Raw genomic sequence first — 25685 nt, 5'->3', positions numbered from 1 at the left:
TGCTGTTGAACTTAGATTAGGTAGAGTTGAATAAAATCTAGAACTATTTGATAAATAAGTATATGTGTAGTAAACTAGCTATGTGGTGTTCCGCGCGTTTCACCGGCTGAGGAACCCGCGACCGCGGGCAAAAGTAAGGACCTATTTCCACAGATTTAGTTATAACGTAAGTATTTCTATTTTCTTTAGCCACTGCCAAGTACCTATTTTCAAAATCCGTCAGAGGTTTCCCGTGAATGAGTAACAACATAACTACATCTTATAAATTTATAAAGAATAGAAAAAAAATCGATTACGAGGTGGGAATCGAACCCGCATCCTTTCACGCCAATCCGGGGCGGATGCTTGACCAACTCAGCTACCCGTGACCCGCCAGAGTGACCGAATTTTTTCTATTCTTTATAAATTTATATTTATAAAGCATTTTGAATAATTTGAATGCCATAAAACCAAAAATATCAAAATTCATCCTACATCCGACGCGTTATAAATCGTTCGTTATCGTTATAAATGCGAAAGTTTGTGAGGATGGATGTTTGTTATTCTTTCACGTAAATATTACTGAACCGATTACAATGAAATTTCGTATGTAAGTAGCTGAAGCCCCAGAATAAGACATAGGCTACTTTTTGTCCCGAAGTCCCACAGGAACGGGAACTATGCGGGTTTTTCTTAAAAAGACGCCGAACAGACGGAAATGTATTTAGTATATCATATACATACTCACAAACTTTCGCATGTGTGCTATTAAAAATTATTATAAAATTGTTTTAATTAATAAGCAAGACAATCCTTTAACCATGGCTAATTAATATTTGTTGTTACTCGCCCCGATTGTATGAAAATGCAATTTTTTTAATGATTAAATGTCCACATTTGATGAAAGCATTGTAGTTTTATTTTTCCTTAACAAAATATCTCACCAATTGAATCAATTTCATAATCTAAAACTCAGCCCTAAATACCAAACGCAAGGTCACCATACATGTTTGAATACTCTCTACATCGAATTAGGTATGTACATACTAAATATCTAACACAAACTAATAACAAAATTGAAAATAATTATCGCATGCTTTTATCAGAAGCAAATTCATCCCACCTCATATTTCGTTATTTTTGTCAGTCTTTCTCTTCCTTTTGGATGAAACGGCTGTACCGATTTTATTTACACTGACTGTAGGCCAGTAACTAAGCAGTTATTTATAAACTTACGTTTACATTTACACTAAAGCTAGTTACTTTGACGAAATAATTGAAATTTTCTGAAAAATGCAGCCTATAATGTGCGAACTGCGAAGGAAATTTATCGTGCGAGGATGTCTAGCTGTCCTGTGAAAATGTGTGGGGGTTTCCACCAACGCTATGTGGGGAAAATGTCCGATGCGAAGCTTTGAAATGTCTTCTATTTCTATTAAGTACTCTAAATTGCTACTGAAACTAATAAACATACGGTCTCGCAAGTCGCACCCATTACTCGCACATATCCCTCGCTACACATCCTCGCACATTATTGGTGGAAAAGCCAATGACTCTATTATACTAGGGAAAAGCACCCTAAAGTGCAAATGCTTTCTTCACTTGAAACTTGAAAGAAAGTATCTTAACAGATTGGTACTACAAAAATACTTCTATAGGTGATGCTAAAAATTCCTAACATCAGCAATCAGTGTGACATCTGGCAGGAAATTTCTGCAGCGATGGTTTTCACTTTTCAGTGATTATCGTTTGGAGAGCGACTTGACGCTCGCAACTTAAATTATGGACTATTATTATATTTTTTTCTGACCCGTGCCCACTTCGTAGTACCTTTACATTATTTTCTATAATAATATGGAACCTACCAATACGTACTGTACTTAATATAAAGCGTGTTAGTTAGATGCGCTAATCTCAGTAACTACTGGACCGATTTCAGAAATTAGGTATGTCATTATTGGGTATAATCGTGTCCCTGATTGCTATAGGCTCTAAAACGTATCACATTCGAACCCAGGACGCCGCGGACCACTTGTTTCAAAATTCAAATAAATAATTATCTTAATATCAAAATAATTTATTTTGTTGAATATACCTAGTTACTTTTCTTTTCAGAAAAACCGGCCAAGACCATAGTTTTCATATTAATGTAGAAAATATTTTTGTACCTTTCGATACACATAATACCTACTTGTGAGTAAGCATATCTATTATCTTCTATTCTTTATCAGATTTTGTATCATCTACATTCAAGTATCTGGTAAAAGGTACCACAAACCTATCAATAAAAGTGTACATGGATTTCAAAACATTTCTGTTTTTTTTTAATGTTCTGTAAGTTATGATCTTTTGATATTCTTTAAAAAAAAAAACATTTTGCCTTACTTTACTACTCCTAACCTATTTGTAGATATTCTTACTATGCGACGACTAGTTTTTTCATTTTATGTTTTTTAATAAACTGGCTTTCCGCGCGTGGCTTCGTGCGCTTTATCTAAAATCTAATAAATGACATACTAAAAACTTCCTCTTGAATAAATATCAATTAAAAAAAACCGTATCACATGCGACCGAATTTCGGTTCGACTTTCTCGATGCCACGCCACAAGAGTTAAATAAATAGTACAGAGACAGCTTTATACAAGCCCTGAGACACAAAAAATGCTGAATTGCATTTCTGCAGCGCAAATTCGACACACACACACTATGTAGACATCTATTGTATGTACGATTTATTCATTAGCTTTTGTCTTATCATATCCAATACAATATGACTATGAAGGTAGAGCCCTTTCCGGAATATTTCAATCACTAATAATTATAAGGGCAGAGGGGAATAAAAGAAACAACATATAATTTCTTAAAATTTATTTTCTATGCAACATAAAAAAATATCCATCGTAGTTACAATAAATTACCGTCACTTAATGCGAAACAAAATGTAAAATTATATTTAATTCGTGAACAAAATCTTGCATATTCAAGAACAATTTGTCATGTTACATTATAATAATATAAATGCAAACTATTATAAACAGGTCACCCCTGATGTCGGTTATGTTTCAAATTACTAAATAAACGCTTCTTTTTTGTTTCAATTCAAATAAAAGCGACCTAATTTGCAAAGGGCAGTGTACATCGCCATTTTTTTTCATCACACAATTTTTGTATCTGTGACTTGTTTTACGTTACATAGATAATCAAAAGGAGCGTTCATTTTTACATTTACTGGTCAAATATACCGCACATCAAACCGCCTACTGGATTACAATAAATATAGATTACTTAACAGTATTTTAGCTATGACATCAAAACCTCTCAACTATTACATATACATTTTAAACGTCAGATCTACCGATAATATACATGTTACACTTGCTTCAATAAATATTATATACCGTAATCGAAGAGAATCAGAATAATAACGAGGTTCACTTGTGACTTTCAGAGATAAATGCAATAATTGTGCATTAGATTTATGTGAGATTGTTACTGGAGATAAACATACTCTATAAACTTAAATTATCAATTCTCACAAGGCAAGTGTCGACTAACGGGTTATAGATAGGTAAAATATAAAATGAACACATACAATAAACTTCTTATGGGAAAGGCAGTGATAAATATCACCGTAATTTTCATCGTGTGATTAACAATTTCCATTTTGAATGCTAACAAATTCGAATGAATCTTTTAATAACTAACATGTGATTATAAAAAGCGACAAAACGCGTTCGAACAAGGCTCATCTACAATATTAATTAAATATTAAAGGTTCGTACACACGGCTACTTTTTGCAGCAAAATGTCATGTTGTGTTACTTTTTCATAACATTTTTAGTCTAGTGTAGATTGCTCGTGCGATACCGGGCGCCATGTTGCTGCAAAAAGCACCTCTGTGTACAAACCCTATTATATAATATTAAATTCTTACTAGACAATAGACGTGATAAAGACTCCTTAACAAACAACTCAAAGGGGTTACGATAACAGTGCCATTAAATATAATGCAATATATAAGGTACAAATGGTTATATATAAGCTCTAAAAGAGAACAATAGTGGTGCTTGCAAATAATATTCAATAAGGGCAATACAATAATTATGAGACTTATTTTTTCCACTGACTGTGTATGCAGCGATGACGTCAGCGAATGCCACAAGAGTATCGGCAGTATATACGTCAGTCTTTAAGTTTTTAAAACGTTACAGATTACATCTGACTGACGCGCACAGATAATTGAAAAATAAATACATATGTAAAATCAACATGGTTAAACCGCGTGGAATGTTTTATAGGACCCGACACCTTTCAGGCGTTAATAAATAATACGTGACAATTAATAAATATATAACATTGAAAGGTATAAGATTAATAAATAAGAGATGCGAAGCGACGCGTTAGCTGCCTAACATTAGTTAACACGAACTCTTAGCCTTATATCTAACACTTACAATCGTTTCGTACAAGATAAAGACGATTGCCACGTTTCAATCCTAACTACACTATGTAATAATGACGAAAAATTCCAAAATTGAAACAGCAATATTGTAGGAATTGTATGAGCGTACAACCTTATTCATAGGAAATATTGAACATCGGTAAAGCTACTGAGATTTAAACTTGAAATTTAACCGGCAACGCTACGTCTTTATCTCGTCTAGAAATTTGAAAACATCAACTCGTCAACTGGTAATATGTGAGGTGCACACTTCACGAAGTCAGATAATATTATATTAAATAGTGAATACAAAAAGCCTTAATATCACTAGTAGATAATTTCCGCCGTGACGTCACAACGCGGCGGTCGCTTCTATAAAAATATAGGGTAGAGAGCGTCCGATCGTTGCTGAGATTCTACGCGATATCATAATAGTGTTTTTCTCGAATTTTTCCCAACTTTCGTTCAGAAAGGCGACTTTCTGGGGACTTCCGAACCCTCGCACGTTTCGAATTGACCGACATATGCGTGTACATTACATGTAAAGTACAATCACATGATCGCCACTCTTCCCATCATTCCGCAAAGCACCAAAGAGGGCCGGCGGTCAAAGCGCTTTATCGCTCATAGAGTCACACTGCCCGCAGTTTACCGTCATCTATATCGACTCTACATTTATTAAAATAATTCGCCAATTAAATATTCTCGTAGCGATCAGTAAATATTTCGTATAATTTCTTTAATCTTCATTGGTGTATATTAATTTGGTGTTTAAGACCTATGGTGATTTGAGCGTGGATACAAAAATATATAAATCGTCGAATACGCTTCGATTATTCGTCTGACTGAAACTTTATATTATAAAAATATATCGATGTATGTAATCGCAACAAGGGAGAATTAAAATACCGTGCTACGAATACGATTTATAAAAAATGAAAGTAAAACTTAAAGATATGTCTTGAAATAAGCTTTTTCTTACCGAAATATAGAAGAATATTTGAAAGGGTCGTACAAAATAAATACACTCCGTGGTCCATTATTTGGTATAGATATGATTACGATATCAAAAATAATTTCGACCGATAAATAGAATTTTCTCATAAGATTTTTATTAAAAATTGACTTATCCGCCATATTTTTCTTTATATTACATTAAAATGACGAAATAAAGCGAACTTTGACCACCGGCGACCAGAGCTAAAAAATTTACATTCTTAATTCCGTGACAAAAATAGCTTAAGGGCGCGGACAGATAGCGAAGCGAAGGCGTGGCGAAGCGTTGAGTTAGTGTATTAAAAAACAGCATTTAAGTAGATATTCACACAGTACCACGCTTTTGTTTCGCTGTCTGGCGAGTCCTTTATCTGCTTGCCTAACATCCTATCTTATTTAATTGATATCGAGCCAGATATTAACCTACGAATCCAATAATAAACCCCTTCACTTCACTGATTGAGATGAAAAATTACGAGAAAGTTTAAATAATAATAATTCAATGTCATTGATATGGAACATCGGAGTCAAAGCAGACAAATGCTTGACTTGAAGCGATTGCGAAAAATGAGCATAAAAATTTCGTACAACTTGTACTTATTTAGTATTTCAATGTAACGGTTAGGTTTTACTTAAAAATTTATGATAGAAAGACATAGCGAAATCATCTGTCTTGTCTCCGATGCACCATATCTTACAAAAAAAAAAAAAGTACTTTTCTAAATCGTCAAAATCGGACTGTCACATTATACATAATCGTATTACATAAAATCAGTCTCACAAAACAAATCTATATGTCAATGCGTTTCACTAAATTCGACTATTGCAGCCAAATGAAATTCGGGCCAAAATAAAAATTCGAGTAGGCTCATTTATAATCTTACACTACCGGCCCGTGAACTAATAAATTTCAACTAAAAATAAGGTGAGAAAATTTGAATATAAATGATAAATTTTAAATTATAATATCGTGTGGCCTATGAAGCTGCCGTACACTTTGTTTAGAATTAAGGCGGTGAGCCAAGTGTGCACAGGCCACAAGAAATAGCTACCCGCAAACCAAACAAAACCCCACGTTGTTTAGACCCCCTTATATCTGAGTACCTATTTGTTTGTGTTCACTGTTGATACATGTCTTCTTGACGCTAGTAATTTGAGGGGCATAGGTACACTTACTTATAGTTGTATAAATTATTGTGATATTGTAATAACTACCCTTCAAATCCTTACGCTATCGTATCCTAGATCTTATATGCGGGTACCGTATTCGCATATTTTTGTTCCATCTTGAAATCAAATCTAAACCAGTATCACGTATTCACTATCCACACATAAGGGGGCTGTATGTATGTATGTCTACACATAGGTGGGTGGGTGTGCCTGCGGTGCGGGCGGGGCGGGCGGGGGGGGCAGCACGCGCGCGCCCGGCACGTACTGGCCGATGAACGAACCGTCCTCCGTGAAACGACCTGCAATATTATTAATATTTATATTAGATAGGCACATAATTTATTTGTTTCCCAGAAAAAATAGACTACATAATGTATTTTTTTCATTAAAAAAAAATTGGTTGTTTGTAATGTACGTAAGTAAAGGTTTACGATCGAGATGTTTACGTGATAACGTCTTATTGGTGGCAGCGCTCGAGATGAGACGGGAGATCGGTCCGTCTCTATCTCGTTATACCTGCGATCGCGCTCGTGAGGTTTTGGTGTGACACAAGTTTCTGAACATGTCACCCGACTAAAACGATTTTAAAAACGTTATCACGTCAAAAACAAGACATTATAATATACAAAGGACTTAGTAAAATGATACGATCTGCAGACGTGTGCGAGTAAGACACGATTCATCTGTTATTGTTAGGCTGCAATCCTTCCACGTTTGCATTATTATGTTACCTACCATCTTTATCATTATAGGAGTAAAATGGGAAAATAATATCGTCTAAAAATTCGGCAGAGCCTTGTTTAGACTTGAATATCGAAATGAGTTTATTAATTAAAATTTAAATCACTTATATTTCGCGATTAAACAACCGCGAAATATATGCCTCAACACTTCATATAACAGTTAAAATTTTTATTAAGTCATCTCTTGAAGCGGCTAGCAGTTAAATTATAAAAATTAGGGAGGGATTTTTCATGTAGATACACAACATACAAAATTAATATACTTTTTGCATATTTCCAATGACAAAATAACATGTGAATGACAATGAAAAATTAATAAGGCATAAAAAATAAATGCGACATAGCAATATAAAAATAGAGAAACAACAAAAACATACCTCACACAAATAAAAAGAAATGAAATAGCAGCTCGTGCGTTGGCAACGGGGAAGGGAGACAAGGACGGAAACAGGACACGTCTATCTATCTATCCTACTCTACAATTAAATGCAAACCATAAACTCAACACAAAGCTCGTGCTACAAAAAATAAAATTTTCATATTAATAAACATTCACTGCGTCACACTCATTACAACTAATAATATCTTTTTTACAACCTAATTATATTTAAATGTGTACTTAATTATAAACTTAAATAGCATTGTTTCGCGAAAACAAGGATACGTGAGGTCAATAAAACTATTTTTGAAATAGTTCAACGACAGGACGCCCGTGTTTCGCGATTCGATAGATTCCAATGCAAGGAGATTCGAACACAACCAATATTTTCTGAAGAAAATTTTTGAATTTCGGCGGGCGATTTTAATCATTTTAAACGGACCAATAAGAACGGCGGCCGCTTTTTTTTGTAGTGTGATTTTTTAATGTAATGCCTTGACACTAGCAAACTACGCCATACGGTTTGAAATTTATACTCAACTTTGAACTACGTCATACATTGCACGAAGTAAAAATAATTTTCAATTTCGCATCTAAGATCTAAACAATAACTAAAAAATAGCACTCGAGCATTATGTATCTAAACAAAATTTCTAAATTAAATTTTCCCTAATCCCAATTTGACATAATCATACGCGCGAAAAGACAACGATAGTTCGTAGTTCAAAAAGTTGACAGTTTGTTTTTTTTTTTGCAACAAGACTATAGGCAAAGGTTCGAAAATGGAACGGGGGTGTGTGGGATAAAGGTGGTGCTACACGAGCGTGGCGAAGGCTTGCGAGGCCGAGTCCTGCTGGCTGGCCGCGGGCGGCCGCCGCTTGCGCCCGTACTGCCCGATGAACGAACCGTCCTCGTTCATGCCGGCTGCAATGGGCATGCGTACAGACATACAGACACACGCACATACATGCCGTGGATGTCACAAAGATAACAAAAATAAAAAACTACATGCAAAATAAAATGATTACACGAATATGTATTTTTTAGCAGGATTGTAAAATGAAATTAAATACAGGCAACAAAAAAATGTTCTATAGCTTGTTTAAATGAGACATTACAAAAAAAATAAAAAAGGGAACAAATAGAAATTAGCTAGCTCTAATTAGCGGTACTGCATACCTGTTTCTCCTTCGCCATACTCCGCCATGGAGTCGGTGTCGCTCTCAGGGCCCGGCTTGGTGCCGCTGCTCATCGAGTGACGGGATTTACTGTCCAATCTGAAAAGATAGCGTATTTAAAGTTATTACTAATAATAATAATAATAAGGGCGTAGGGATGTGACGACCCCATCGCCCACGGTTGGAATATCTATTGTCTACGTGATAATAGATATTCCACCCGTGCAATCAGTCAACCCGCAGGACACCTTGTGGCGGGGTGTCGGGGAGTAGCGACCCCGCGGGAACCGAGTGCTCCCGGGGGAGGCCCCTGTCTTCATCTCCGGCTCGCCTTCACCGGCCGGTCGGAGTGAAGCCTGACGAGGACAGGACCCCCACCTCTGGCTTGCCTTAACCGGCCGGCCAGAGTGGAGTCGCGAGAGCTTTTAGCTCGAAGGGTGGATGCGAAGCGTAAGTGGCGAGTGGGCACGTGATGCTGGACCCTCAGGGAGCGCGTGATCGTAGTTTAAAGTCCAGGGACGCCTCTCCACCCTTAGCTGCTCACAATATGTTGCCCCCTTGTCGCACTATTGCAGCGACTTATTTCGGGGGCCCATACAGTGAGAGGGCGAGTCACCACCTGCCAAAAATTTTTTGCTATATCTTAGTAGAAAGGCAGGTGCCATAGTCTTCCATAGTCCTTAATTCCGGTCCATTAACATCCCATTCCATAGCCCAGTTTATTTTATTCCCTTATCTTGCAATAGTCCTACATCGGCCGCGGACTGCCTAGGGCTGTATCTCTATAGTGCAGTCATGGGCAGGCTGCGGCTGGTGTCCCACAACACATTAAAATTCTCGAAAGGGCCTCTGCGTGTTGGATCCGTGTCCCCACGTAAGCCTTCCAAAGATCCGGGTACCGTCCTTCTGGTGGTACCCGAGTATTATGGAACTGAGAAACATAATAATAATAAAAACATTTATTGTCAACAGCACACAAAAACATACAATACAAGATTAAAAAATAAAAACAAAAGTAACATTCAAAGCAAAAATAAGAGATAACAATAGTAATAAAATATAAGAAAAGCATATGTTAATAATAGGTATTGAACATTTCTCTGTTGACAAAAGGGACCACTCAGTATCTGGCACGAATGATGAGATGGACCATTCGCACCACTGATTTTCAGTGGCCCCTTATGACATTTGGAGTTGACAATCACACACTGAACAATAAAATAATGAAAAAATACATTACACCTTAAACCTAAAAGAGATAAAAATAATAAAAAAAATAAAGTAATGAAAACAAAACGAATAAAAGATACAAAAATAAAACAGAATAAATAAAACCAAAGGAGAAACAAAGCAAATCATACAATCAAAACATCAAACACTTACGAAGAAAAACAATTGAAAATAAATAAACTTAAACTCAAAACATCACCTTTTTTATTTTACTTAGACATACACAATACAAATGACATATTTACAAAAGGGAGTTACACAGCGCCACCAAGTCCCCTATGGAGGGTTTAAAAGTAAGTGATTTCGATATTTGCGTCGAAAATTTTCCTTATTGCGCAAATTACGTAGTGGTGGTGGAAGATTATTCCAACACTTGGTGGCACTGTATCGGAAACTTCCCTTGAACCCTGCGGAGTGGTGTCTAGGTATGGCCAGCTTTTGAAATGCTGATCTTGTTTGATAGCTTAGGGCACTGCGCTCACCCATCCAGGCAAGTTTTTGGTATAGGTATGATGGAACTTTGGTTTGCATGACACCGAAAAGAAGAGTGGCAAAATGTAAGCGCCTTCGAGCTTCCATATTTAATATCCTAGCACTTTGAATATATGGACTAACATGAGTTCGAGGCGGTATATTCCAGCAATAACGTGCACAAGCATTTTGTACACGTTGAATTGCTGCTTTTGTCCGTGAGAGCAATCTAGGTCCGTACATTGTGTCAGCATAATGAAACTTGGATAGTACAAGCGCGTCACAAAGTCGAATACGGAGAGAAGTGTCAATATATTTTCGTATTCTATACAGAGTCTTAAGTCGATAAAAGCAGTTGGAAATAATGGTATTTATATGTTTCTCGAATCTTAAGTTCTCGTCAAAAATTATTCCTAAATTACGAGCTTCGTGTACGCGGTCAAGTTTCCTATTATTAATTAATACATTTATGTCAAATTGATTAATTCTATTGATTATTTTTGGATTGCCTAATATCATAAACTTTGTCTTGGATGGGTTCAGAATTAAACAATTGCGTTCAGACCATAAGTTAATGTCATTCAAATCGGAATTGACTTTGTTAATTGCCTCAAGGGTTTCATTAGGATGAAATGAGCAGTAGAGTTGGATGTCATCAGCATAAATTTGATAGTTGCAGTTCTTTATGATTTTGACAACATCTGCACTGTACAATATGAATAAAAGAGGGCCTAAGATTGAACCCTGAGGAACCCCTCTCGTGACGATACTGGTATTAGAATATGATCTAGTTCCGTCTTCATTTAAGACAGAAACAGTTTGTGTTCGATTGCTCAGGTAACTTTCAAACCATTTAACGCAATTATCACCCAACCCATAATATACAAGCTTGGAGAGCAGTAGGGCGATGTCAATTGTGTCAAAGGCACGAGAATAATCTAATAATAACATGATTGTGCCCCTTCCATCTTCCTGTGCACACAACATGTTATCAACAACGTCCATCAGAGCCGTAGCTGTTCCCCTATGCTTCCTAAAGCCGGACTGGTGCTCAGGTAAGATATTATGTAGTTCCAGATATTCCATTAATTGTTTATGAACAATCTTTTCTATGACTTTTGACAAACAAGGAAGTACACTAATAGGCCGCAGATCTTTCAGGCTATCTGGAGTTTTGTTTTTAGGCACAGGATAAACTAGTGCCTGTCGCCATAAATGTGGAAACGTGTTCGTCTGGAAAGATCTATTTATGATATGGGTCAATGTAGGTAAGGACTGAGGCAATGTGAGGAGAAACATATCTAACGAGATATCATCAACACCTACAGCTTGAGATTTGATCTCATTCACAGTTTTAAGGACAATATTCTCATCGACAAGCTTGAATTTAAACACAGAGCTATTGAATCTACGAGATTGATAAAAAGTTAGGGTAGACTGGTCCACTTGTGTGGTACCAGGAATATTTAGAAAGTGACTGTTGATATCGACTGGGTTGTTAATGTGGGATGGTAAAATGGTTTCTTTTTTTGTGTTAATTTGAACTTGCTCTTTAATATGTTTCCACATTATCGCTGGTCGATGAATATTATTGTTGATATATGTGTCAAAATATGCCTTCTTTTCCCTGTGAATAGCGAGCCTTACATAATGCTTTAATTCAAGGTAGGTGTCTTTATCCGCACTAAGCTTCGTCTTCCGCGCTTTTATATGGGCTTCATCGCGACACTTCATGATTTTTTTCATGTTGTAGGTAATCCATGGATAGTGTTTCTCTCTTATATGTATTATCTTTTTTGGTGCATGACAATCAAAAAGAGATAACACAATACCAGTCAAAGTAGCCACTAGGTCATTTACATCTTCCAGTAACAGTAAATCATTCCACGCTATGTTGTTTAATGATTGTGTAAAAAGGTCAGTATCAATAGTCTTAATGGGTCTATGAATAATGTGCGTACTAGTTAATTATCGTTTTCATCTTGTGCGTGTACTTACGGGTACGTTTAGATGTATGTGTGTTTTTATAGGGGAATTATAAAACGAGCGAACAAAAAAAAACTTTGCGACTGATGATGACATACTGTTTTAATAACTTGAGCGGTATGAATTTGACTAAGCGAAAAATTAACTAAACTGACGACGAATATTGATTTATAATAAAACTAGATTTCCGCCCGCGGCTTCGCCCGCGTTTTCAAAGGAAAACCCGCATAGTTCCCGTTCCCGTGGGATTTCCGGGATAAAACCTATCCTATGTGTTAATCCAAGTTACCCTCTATATGTGTGCTAAATTTCATTGTAATCGGTTCAGTAGTTTTTACGTGAAAGAGTAACAAACATCCATACATCCATACATCCATACCTCCATACATCCATACATCCATACAAACTTTCGCCTTTATAATAGTATTAAGATCCAGAACGAGCTTACAAAAAGTGGATTGTGATAAATCCATTTCAGATATTAAAATTTTATCCGAGCGACTTCATTACTAAGTGAGCGACTGGAAATACAGAGAGGGCAACTTCAATATTAAGATAGATTCGATTTTTCTAAGTGAGGTTATACTTAGCGAACTACTAAAAAGTTCACTTTGAGCAAAGTTTTGTAAGCTGCTTTATTAATGATTATTGGTTACTGATATTCTATTTGAGGGCTTATGTTTTTTATTTTGATACGCTTTTTTAATGAAAACTACAGATTTTAAATGCGCGCGAATTCGAATGGGGGCGGGGCGACGAATCGACTGGCAAAAAGGATCGTGCGACTGTCCCGAATTTTTCAATAGATATGTATGTGTCGTGGCCATATCGTAGATTTGCTCATTTCATGAAATGGCCAACATAGTTTGATCGTCGTTATCGTGTCGATTTGGTCATCGACATTTGGCCAGATCGTATAAAATATCTTAGAGAGTCCATAAAACATTAAAAATTCAGAATATTTTAAGTTAGTGCCGCGGTAGCGCCGGCGAATACCAGAAGCGAATGTTTTTTTCAATAGAAAACAGTTAGGTTAGGTTAGGTTAGACTTTAATAAACAACGCACGAGCCGAGCGAGCAAAGCGAGCGTGCCGCGGCAGCGGCCGGCGAGTGCCAGAAGCGAATCGCTTTTAAAAAACAAACAAAAATGGTCGCATTTCGTGCATGCATATTACTTTATTTTTACGGAGTTCATTGTTTTATTTAATAATTACCCTTAGATTTCAATAATAAAATTGCTCATGCTCAACTAATAGAATAGTGTTTCTTCAAATAGTTATTTCATATTATTTTTATTTTTTAAATGTGAGCTCATTATACTCTGCTCATTAGTGTATTTTTCAAAGTGGTTTATGTATTCGAAACACTTCATTTAAGATAAAATGCCGCTCAGTATAAAAAATACATTTGCCAAATATTGAAAAAAATGCAGGACGTAACGTTGACACTCAAACAAATATTAGGTCGCTCAAATATTATGAAGCTGCTCATTTTGTATTTTAAGTAACTCAAATTAATGTTTGTAAGTTGCTGTTCTGTTGATTTCTCGTCACTCGAAGTCAGTCGCTCACTTAGTAATTCTATAACCCAAATTAATTAATTTTGACACTTAGAACTGTAATTTACAGTCACTCGTTTTATTGCTACCCGTTTTTATATGTGTGTGCGTGTACTCATGGGTGCATGCTTGTTGCTGTGTTGTGTACACATGTACCGCGCTACACTCACGGGTGCGTGTACTCGTGGAAGCCCGCGTCCGGGTAGTCGGTGCGGCCGTGCGCCAGCTCGCGGTCGTGCACGTCGTACTTGCCGCCCCGGTTGCGGCGCGCCACGCACACCGCCACCAGCACCAGCACGAGGAACGCCAGCGCCACCATCACGCCGATGAACCAGCCCGCCGTCGCCATCGCCTCCTCGCGCATTATCACCGGGTCTGACACGATACGAGAACGGCGCACGTTACTTGTGTCCTTGATATAGTTCAAGCAACAAACGATACGAGAACGACGCACAATAATTAGGCTTACTAGTTCAAGGAGAATACATGTGAAGGTACGATATGAGTAAGACGCACATCAGTTGTAACTTTAGTACGATAAGTCAACAATACGAGAACCACGTTCAATAATTACGTCCTCACTAAACAAGAATGCAAAAGTGAACCATGTGTGTAGTTGCAATTTACAAATCACATTTTAGCAAATTTACATTTGATAACACTCATGGCATATTATTACCATTCGATAACCAGAATCTAATGAATGAATAAATAAAATTCATTAGATTCTGGTAAGATTCGAAGACCATAGAACGATGAATACAAACACAATTGAACTTAATTAAAAAACGTAACATGAAACTTACACACATATTTTTATAGCAAGTAAGATTTTTTTTCTCCAAATCAGACAAAATGAACACGAACCAAATATCACATTAAAATATTATAATTCTTTGATTAAAAATAAAAAAGGAACAAATCATAGCCCAATTTTTTCCCAAGCACCATAAAAATGAAAATGTTAACACAATAAAGGTTGTAACAATGATCATATTTTATTGAAAAATTAAAAATGTTTCATTTAACTCAATAGGCATGACGACAGTATCCATAAATGATCGTATTAGTGTTTTTAAGGGAAAATGTATAATAAATAAATTAAATATAGCGACTTAGAAATCTTAAAAACATTAAGATTAATGAGATTATCAATAAAATAAAACATTGAAATTCTGCAGTTCGCCATTTTGACTAAAACACGCGTGACGTCACGCTTAAGTAAACAACTCACGTCAGATGTATTTTCTTGTTATGAATATGTTGAGAATACGCATTTTTATTTATTTTCTATTGTTTCACGTATGCTTTATCGACTCAGAACAGAAATATAATTGCGAATTCACGAATACATGGTTCGGGGTTCTCCGCGCCAACTTTATACAATAATTTCTTATTATTTTTTCGCTTGAAATAATTACTAACACATTTTTGAGCATTATTTTTATGTGGATTCACACTGCAATACTGCACACCACTTATAAACTTTGTAATTCGTTTCTATAACACATATTAAATAAATATTTTTTTAATTTTCTTCGCAATGCGTACAAATAATTACGTATTTACTAAAGAGTGACGTCACGCCTACGCCATGACACCTGCGAGCTGTTTTGGCACAGTTAATAAATATTTTTTGAAAAATGGCTTTTATCTTCGTTAAATTTAAGTATATTACCGAAATATAGGGTTTTTCTTGTATAGTAAACGTATACACACATTATGGAAGAGAATTTCAAAATCTTTCGTCATGCCTATTCTATCAAATCAAATCTTTATATAAATATCTGTATAATTGTACACGGTCAATTAAATTACAACCTCGTAAACAAACATGTATTAGCACATTATGACAACACACCGTAAACAGTATCCACACTGAAATCCAATTTAAACAACTTACTTAACTTACCGGTAGTAGTGTCCACCTCCATAACTTCACTAGTGCTGAAGTACTCCCCATCATGAGCGGTCACTTTAACCTCGTACACTTGACCTGGCTCCAAGCCGGTGAGCACTACATAGTCATCTTCCGTAATTTCGTTGCTGCTCAACCAATCAGGGTGACCTTTGAGTCTATACCATGCGATGAAGTGTGTTCCTGCATGACCATCTAGAGACGGTAGCCAGCGGACAAGTATATGAGCTGATCCTTCCTTAGCTGGTAGTGTACTCGCTTCGAACACTGGTACATCAGGCACTGAGTTCACCATCGCTTTGGTCGTTTGCTCCACATAGTACTTGTCACCTTCACCCGCTTTAGTCTTAGCACGAATTTCGATGCGGTACTTGGTGTTCGGTTCGAGTCCGGCTAGCTTTGCGCGGTCGAATTTCGGATCGATTTCTTTCTTCCTCTCCTGTATTGGTCCTAGGGATGTGCCACTAACTTTCTGGTAGTAGATCTTGTAGCCGGTCAGTACACCATTCTCATCCATGGGTTTATCCCATTTCAAGAGCATAGCTGACGAACCAATGGGGTACACTTCGAAAGATTTCACTGTGCCAGGTTTTCCTTCTGGAGTAACGAATGATAAAGTTTCACTGGGTGGACCGTTGAACCTGCCGTTGTAGACCAGTATTCTAGCATTATTCTTCTTGAATGGTTTAAATACTGAGACCAGAGCGCTTGAAGCGTCCGATTTCACGAGCACTTCTTTCAATCTATCCTCGTCACCATCAACCCAGGTCTGTATCTTGTATCCTTTGAAGTGTCCTCTCACAGATTCAGCTGGGACTGGATTCCAGCTGAGTAAAGCAGTGTTACCAGTAGTGACTTGTACAAGAGAGAAGTTGGCGGGTGCTTGTAATGGTGTATCCTCTCCGGACCAACCGATCACTTCCACGGGCGCCACGTTCGATGTGCCTTTCGAGTTCACTGCGATAACCTGGAAAGTATAACTTTGTGTGAAAAATTATAACATTGCAGTCTATTTGTTGAATATTACTTCGTCGAATGTGTTTCGACTTGAACAACAATTAAGATCAATAGTACTATACCCGGCGCGGCCTAAGATGATCCCTATGACACTGACAGTTATTCTCAAGAGACAAACTTGTAATGGCGTCACCATTAAATTAGAAACGTATTGGAGGCGTCTAAAAATGGCATTTATTAATTTTTACGTAGCTTTATGCCATTACAATGATATTCCGTTGGAATTATAACAATTCTTAACATTTACGAGAAATTATATCAATCTGACTTTACGTTTACGTCCTTCAAAACTTACATCGTTGGCATTTATCGACTAGTGCGGAAAGTATCGATAAACAAATTTCGATAATGGAAACGAGTTCACATTTTTTCCATGCTTAAGCTATAGTTCATTCACTATTGAATGGAACAGAAGATCGCAGCATAATTAATTAATTAATTACCGTTCGCGTTAATTTACTTACCTATGATAATATAAGTTTTTTAGAAAAATTAAATGGGGGATTCCATTTTCATGATAAAATAATATACACTGTGTTAAACGGGTTAAAGATTACGAGAAAATGATAAGGTGCATTTTTATGTTTTGGAAAACTTTCGTTTTACTTACCGTTTCGTTTACATAATAGACGTTAAAAATTCATTTTATAATATTTGTAAAAACATGTTTACCGACGTGACTGAATGCAAACCACGCCTTAGCCTATAAAATAGTAAAGTATCGACACGATCCATCATACGAGCAATCACTAAGACGAACTGCCATAGGGATCATCTTAGGCCGCGCCGGGTATACATCTTTGTTCAAGTTTATCTAGTAAATTTCCTTTGGTTACTGGAAATATCAGTCAGTTGTGTTGTTTTATATGATTATATGTCAATTCTATACTCGAATTACTAGGAGGACCGATCAATGATACTTTGATCGAATTGAACTACTAGAAAGACCGATCAGAAGCACATTTCGGTTCAGTTTTGCCAGTGTATTTATTTATTTATTTATTTGGGTACAGATCGCGCATACATCATTCCTTAATAATAAATACAGAGTAATAATATTCTAATGCTTGACCCTATTATAGATGTACACAGCATTACAAGTGTATGGTCACCTTGATCTTGTATGGCTGGAAGGTGGGCGTGTTGGGCACGAGCAGCTCGCTGTGCGCCCAGTCGCGCACGGGCTGCTCGCTCCACGCCGCGCCGCTGATGTTGCGTCGCCACGACACCTGGTAGTAGAAGCCCGGCCCGTTGTGCTCGATTTGCGGCATTTTCTGCAATTTAATGTTATTTTAATCGTTACTTCATTCGCTCCACTACGACACTCACGGAACCGTTAAGCCATTGAGCGCTCGCGCCTAGCTTCACCTTTTCAACGGAATATAATTATTCAGTCTTAATTTGGTTTCATCATTGTAGTTATGAGAACTTACTTTTTATAGTAGACGCCTGAGCGCTTGCGCCATAATTTATGAAATAAACGCGATCTAATAACCTATCACCACACATACATAAAATTGCTTAGGACTGCAACTATATCCCAAGTATCGTAACTAATACTATTTCCCATTATATCCCCAAAACAAAAGCATCCACTCACCGACCAAGAGATGACCATGTTCGTCGGATCCCGTCCCTTGCCCTCCACATTGTCGGGGTTCTTGTAGGGCACGTCAGGTTGTGTGGTGCACACGTCTGAGTGTTTCGACGGAGTGGATGGCCCCACTTTGTTCCACGCTACCACCCTGAGAACAAAATTAATAGTTCATATTTTGTAAATTGTAAAATCTTGATAGATTTGCATTTTATAGTTCAGATCTTTATAGAAACACACAATTAATTATTTGTTCGACTTTTATTTCGATTTTTACCTGACGATGGTATAACGAAATCGGAAAAAGGAGGAGGTTATCAATTCGGCCGGTATTTTTATAATAAAAATTGAAATAAAAATAAATAAAAGTGGAACTAATGAATTGTGTGTTTCTTTTGTAACGTTTTGTTAAAATAGTGTTATTTGATTAATTCTGATATCGTTTTCATAAAATTAAAAGCGGGTAGCTGGAAAGGTTGGTCACTCGGGTTAGAGCATTGGTGCAAAAAAATTTACCAGTCACTCATAATATGAGTCACTTATAAAATATTATTTTAAATTGTATAATTGAATTGTAAAGCTGTGGAAGACGTTTGTAAAGTTTAATATACGTGTGCAAGATCTAACGAATTTGTTATTTTAAAATCCTTTGTTGGTTGAAACTTTAACTCCTTGACCACCGAGCGGCCCGATCGAGCCACGACACAATAGTTTTGCTATTGTGTCTGTGATTCCGGGGGCTGAGGCATTATGAATCCTTACCTGAAAGTGTAATTAGCCCAGGGGGACAACGACAGCGTCCAAGCTGTATCTATCGCCGGTACTGCATCCGTAGCGTCTAGCCAAGTATCCGGTGTGAACGACGTGTTGTATTGGATGCTGTATCGTAAGATCGGTGCTCGATTGTCTCCCATCGAGTGCCAGCGGAGTGTTGCTACTTTCTCGTGGCATTCGATACCTTCGAGTGCTGGGGGGTTCGGTTTGTCTGTGGAGGGATGGTATCGGTTAATTGTCTGAATAAGTTGGTTTCTTTAAATATTAGAATATGTTTAATATACAAATTTTGGGGGTAAGTTTATCTTAATATTGCATAGGGTGTTAATTATTATTTAAGACAAGTTTATCTAACTTTTTAACGAATAAATATTATAATATTCAATCAAAAATGACTTAGCTTTTACCACTATTCATTAACTCCGTAACTATCTATGTATCATGGCATTCCAATATTGTTCAAAACTCACCTTGTACAGTTAAAGTAGCCTGCGCACGCGCTTCATCAATCGCCGTGCGTGCTATACACGTATATTCTCCTGAATCCAACTCCGTAGTATCCGATATGAGCAGCGAGTAATCATTCGTCATTCTGAACCGTGGCTGGTTATCAAAATCAATGGGTTGTCCATCATTGAGCCATATAATTTCGAGTTGGAGGGAATCGTCGGCGTTCGCGTTACAACGGAACGTGGCCGCTGCGCCCGCTGATACTTCGTAGTTTTCTGGCTTGTCCGTGATTACTGTGCGTTCTGTGATGTGGGATTGATAATTAATTTATTGCACGCCTCATAAGCGAAGCGTTGAGGTGGGTACTACTGTCACTTCGCGCAAAACATCTGATTTTTCAAACTTAAAATGTCTTTATGTATCATACATTGCACTTGTAAGATAATTTGGAAAATCCAAAAGTGCACGCCTCATAATTTTTTTTTAATAAATATTTATTAATTATTATTTTTGTTTATTTAATAACAATTAAACCACATCGAATCAGACCCTGAAAAATGAAAGGGTTCTATTCCTGAGCATACTCAAGCGTAAGAGAAAAAAAAAGACTCGATTAGTAAAGTATTTCGGTCGCTATCGTGTTAACAAGAAAAAGGATCCGCACATACAGACACACGGACGTCCAAGACAGAACTTTTTTAAACTGTTTTTTAACTAGTTTAAATAACAAAAACGACATCAAAAATATCATGAACGTTAAAAATAGTGTTTTTTCTTAATATGTGTGTGTATGTATTATCTTACAAGTGCAATGTATGATACATAAAGACATTTTAAGTTTGAAAAATCAGATGTTTTGCGCGAAGTGACAGTAGTACCCACCTCAACGCTCCGCTTATGAGGCGTGCAATAATACATACACACACATATTAAGAAAAAACACTATTTTTAACGTTCATGATATTTTTGATGTCATTTTTGTTATTTAAACTAGTTAAAAAACAGTTTAAAAAAGTTCTGTCTTGGACGTCCGTGTGTCTGTATGTGCGGATCCTTTTTCTTGTTAACACGATAGCGACCGAAATACTTTACTAATCGAGTCTTTTTTTTTCTCTTACGCTTGAGTATGCTCAGGAATAGAACCCTTTCATTTTTCAGGGTCTGATTCGATGTGGTTTAATTGTTATTAAATAAACAAAAATAATAATTAATAAATATTTATTAAAAAAAAATTATGAGGCGTGCACTTTTGGATTTTCCAAATTATTATAATATACTGCGATTTATTTCGTATAGAGACTTTAGTTTTTTAAGTTATAAGATTACATACAAGTATGGATGATAGTGACAATAAAGAGATTTCAATTTATATGATGACAAATTTACTGGATATAAATTTTTTAACCAACAGTGTTTTTAAATTTTTAACACGTTTTTGCCTACACTAAAAGTCATCACACTAAAATTTGTAGCAAGATCTTTTGTATGTTACAAAACAAAAGAAACATAATCGCTTTCGAAAATGTTTTCACATAATGTAGAAAGAACTTTTCTTGCGTGAGTCGTAAATAAATAAACTATTAAAATACTCGAAAAATTATATTAACTATTAGTACTCACTCTTAACAGTCAAGGAACCAAAAGCGGATTTCTCTCCAAACTTATTCTTAGCGTAACACTGGTACGTGCCCACGTCTGTGTACGACACGTCACGGATCACCAGATCACCTTCCGGCGTTATGTTGTACCTGAGGAAATAACATGTTTATGAAAAGAAAAAAATATTAAGAAAATCAAAAACATTTCATAATCATTAATATTTAAAAAAAAAAGCTTAAACTCATGTAATTATTGTGTTGTCACCAATCCTTGATAAATGTCCAAAGTTTGAGTTAAATCTGGCCGTTTAAAGTGGGCCAAAGTCGAGTCAAGTAAAGGAAGCTAATTAAAACATCTTAGAAAGAACTGATGTGTTTTATTACTATAGAAATTCATTATAATTAGAACATATTTATTTTAATTTTTTTAATATAAACACAAAGTTTATTTTGTCTGATGTTCAATATGTACTTTAAAAACAACTAAATTAATTCAACAACACAAAAAAAGGTCCAAAACACCCTCTCCATTTGATCCCTAACCTTTAACACATTGAGAACTTCCCTAATAAAGAACACGAGTGCGATAAAATTATCCCTCCAATATATATAAAATTCTACTTATAAATATCAAGGGAGGATCTCATTACAGGGGGCTTCATTTCAGGGCAGATCGTGGCATTGACCCGTGATGGGGAAATTTTAATATTCATGAGTACTCGCTAATTGGTCACGATAACCTTTACCATTTTAATGGCTCAATCTTTTTGCCTTTGAAATCTATTGAATTTATGAAAGGCAAAATGTGGGAAGGACAAAGTGTGATCATTTTTTGATATATGTGATTTATTTATAGAAAACCAATTTGCTAGGGCTTTACTGGTACGAAAATATTGCTAAAGTATACTTTATGTTTTTCTTGCAATAACAAATCTATATTGCTACTAGCGGTCCGCCCCGGCTGAGCCCGTGGTACATGTTTACGTTTTCTCTCCATAAGAACCATCTTCGAACTTCAAGGAATATTATAAAACAAAAACTAAATCAGTTCAGCCGTTCTCGAGTAATGCGCTTACCAACACATTTTGCGATTCATTTTATTAGATAAAGGGATTTATTTCCAGTGAAGTTGTAGTCACAAAAGATTATTTAATCAAGTCATATTTATTAGACTTATGATTTATCAGAGATTTTCCATCATAATATTCACACTATATTTAGTTCTAGAAAACATATGAACGATAAACAAAAACACTATTTACTTATATTTAAGGGTGATTTATAACCGTCCAATCACCTTAAGGCTTTGGCAGATCTTATCGCTATCAATCTTCAGCAGCCATCCATCTTTGTCGACAGAATTGACGTTAAATAACTATCGACGGTATAATATTTTGAATTATAGATTAACTAAATAATCCAAGGTATCAATATCTATTAAGATTATAATGACTTGTGAAATGTTTAACTGTTTTAGAGAAATTATTGGCAGCTCAATGCCAAAATATTAAGTAAATTAAACTTTAAAATAGAATTTGATTTTCTCTGTAGATTTACCAAGAAATTAGATAATATAAAATATCCTTTGAAATTGTTGAATATATTCGTCTGTTTGTCGATATTCATAACATTTTGCGCTTTTAACATAACGTTGCTTAAAAAATTCCGAAGAGTAACATATATCTATTAATATGTTTGTCAGTTTGTCTATCTGTATACTCACTTGCCACCCGTAACATCGACGTCGTCTCTCATCCACCTCACGATCGGTTTGGGCGCACCGAACACTCGGCACTTGAGCACAGCTTCCGAACCGTCCACTTTGGTCAAGTTCTCCGGTCCTTCCTTGATTTCTGGCGGTATGGCTGTTAGGATTTGTAGATTAGATGTTTGCATGATACAATATGTTAGCTAAATTGTACTAAAAATAGTATATTTCACTAGATATTTGATAGGGTACACTTTCACCAGAAAATATGTGAGATAAGAGATGTGTTGCAGAAGAACAACGATAATACATGATCTCTTAAATGGTTATTTTATACGGATCCTAAAACATTCTTTGACCTATATTGGTCAATGTAGAGACAGAATAACGTTACACCGAGGGACAGTATTTCTAAATGATGTATTAGCGTAACGTACTACCCAATAAGATTTCCCTTTGACCACACTTAAGGCTATAAATTTCCATACCGTCAGCGATCGCTATTCCGAAATAGCTATGCCCAACACCATCTATCCTAATTACTCGTGCAATCAAACACCGTAGTTCGGAACCTGTAAGTGGCGACGTCCGCAAAATTTGCTAGATTGCGGTGTGGGCGGAGCCATCGCCGGCGACCTGTAGGATGTCGTACATTTCGGCTGACACACCGCTAGACATTCGTCTTGTTTACGCGCTATCTAGCTTGGGAATTAGGGCCCCTTGTGTGTTTATACAATCAGCATATAATGTATATACATATAGTTCCTAGGTTTTATGAAATTTGAGATGTCGTGAAAAAATTTAATGGTCGATTTATATGTTAGACTTAAATGTCTTTGGGGTGTGAAACGATTTTATGGACATTTTTATGAGTTATGAATTATTATTCTACTCATACATATAATTTCATATAGTCACATATCTAGGTTTAACAAGTCAAGCGTTGAGCACCGACATATGATATCATAGACTGGTTGGCACCAATAAAGAACATGTTATTATTCTTCAAAACCTTGAATGTTCAGAAGCAATCAAAACAAATGAGATTGACCCCTGCCCTCGACCCGTTAAGTAAATATACTTTCGTAGTGAATCGATAGTTGAGGTGCGATTGGGGTGAGTGACCTGGGGGTGGAGAAATATTTCAGACACTGGGGGTAGTGATCGTCAGAGACGAGATACGAGGACACCACTCTACAGGGGTGTGTATAATAAGGATATTGGAATGCAATTCGATTACGTTGTTACGGACTGTGCAGGACGGTAAAGGTAGGCAAAATAGGCGAGAGTATCAATAATAAAATTTAAAGTAGAGGTAACCCTTTTTATGTACTATAAAATAAATGTAATAAATTTTTAGCTGATATCAATATCCCGTGCGCAACGACACAACGAATCAAAGTTTTAGAAAGCGTAAACATTTCTAAACAATGTGGCCGTTTTTATAAACCACATTGTCACAATTTGATGACTCTACATTTTCTAAATTGAGTCTCGTCACGAGCAAGGCTGCCCTCAGCTATGAGTATACTTTATTATCACCAAGGGTCGAAATAAATAACAGCCAGGTAGCGTGCAAGACACGTGGTCGGAAACAATTAGAAAAATGCAGCTGCACCTTTTTATGACGTCACGCAACTGGAGTAAGCCTTTGTATGAAAACGAAAAAATCCGGCTTTCTGAGCTATTTGTATCATGTATATATTTTACGGTTTTAAAAATGGTGTTATTCATAAAGAAATATTTCTGTTAGCAAATCGCACATATCCCTATCTAATGCTAAAGTACAACATTGAATTGGAATTGCGAAAGCTATTAGAAAAAGTCTGGAAAATTCTCATTTTTCAGGTATACGAGTACAATCGAAATGAAATCGCAGTCGTATGTATTTTGTTTGTATTGTGCGCCTGCAATCTGTTCGTTATCAGATTGCTGTATATTTTATTAAGCTTTTAAATTATTTTTCTACTTTCAAATGGATGAAGCCCAATAATATTATAATATACAATATTTTATTATATTAGTCATAAGTTAAGTTTGCAAGTATTCAAAGTTTCTTTCTTTTTCCTTTCAATCTTTCATTTTATGAAAAGTATGAGCGGAGCCATAGGATTATTATGTTGGAAAAGTTTAATTAAAACGTTATATGAAGAACAGCCTGTCAATCATATTGAATTATTAAAACAATGCAATAATATTACAATTTCTTTCCTTTGTAAAACGATTTGTTCAATCAGTTTAACACAACTTGTTTTTGAAATCCCTTTATAAAGATAGACTACTACTACATATTACAAATTACAATATCTCTTAAACCGTTTAAATATCATGTTATATAAATTGATATTAAATTACTTCAATTGTTTCTCATTTCAATCTATTTATACTGAATTGAATAATGTTTACGATACGGTTTCACAATAAAGTATAATATACAATATTTATTAATAAATCTTGGATGATGAGACTTGTAATAAATATAACGACGGTTATGT

At 36.0% G+C, this 25685-nt stretch overlaps 1 protein-coding gene across 3 annotated transcripts in view; it reads right to left on the bottom strand.

The window, feature by feature from the left end:
- Nucleotides 1-2832: 2832 nt before the first annotated feature.
- The window catches only part of Nrg (Neuroglian), a 52617-nt gene continuing 29764 nt past the window's right edge, over nt 2833-25685 (bottom strand). Inside the window, exons 7-17 of one of the 3 annotated variants that reach the window (XM_090103237.1) lie at nt 23206-23347; nt 21505-21632; nt 19905-20186; nt 19423-19645; nt 18667-18811; nt 18179-18340; nt 16044-17016; nt 14302-14506; nt 8888-8985; nt 8575-8632; nt 2833-6890 (exon numbers count right to left, since the gene is read on the bottom strand). In XM_090103237.1, the coding sequence (XP_089959363.1) occupies nt 6773-6890; nt 8575-8632; nt 8888-8985; nt 14302-14506; nt 16044-17016; nt 18179-18340; nt 18667-18811; nt 19423-19645; nt 19905-20186; nt 21505-21632; nt 23206-23347 (2534 nt within the window). In that variant the 3' untranslated portion in view covers nt 2833-6772. Of the gene's footprint in view, nt 6891-8446; nt 8633-8887; nt 8986-14301; nt 14507-16034; nt 17017-18178; nt 18341-18666; nt 18812-19422; nt 19646-19904; nt 20187-21504; nt 21633-23205; nt 23348-25685 lie in introns of those variants that run through there. The other 2 variants (XM_090103235.1, XM_090103236.1) reach the window with 2 other exon arrangements.

This window comes from Colias eurytheme, chromosome 6 (genome assembly GCF_061535395.1).
Source record: "Colias eurytheme isolate Ceu_HAF_F1 chromosome 6, ilColEury1 Martin Lab GWU primary, whole genome shotgun sequence".
Taxonomy (NCBI): domain Eukaryota; kingdom Metazoa; phylum Arthropoda; class Insecta; order Lepidoptera; family Pieridae; genus Colias; species Colias eurytheme.
This window is presented reverse-complemented; position numbering and strand designations above follow the sequence as displayed.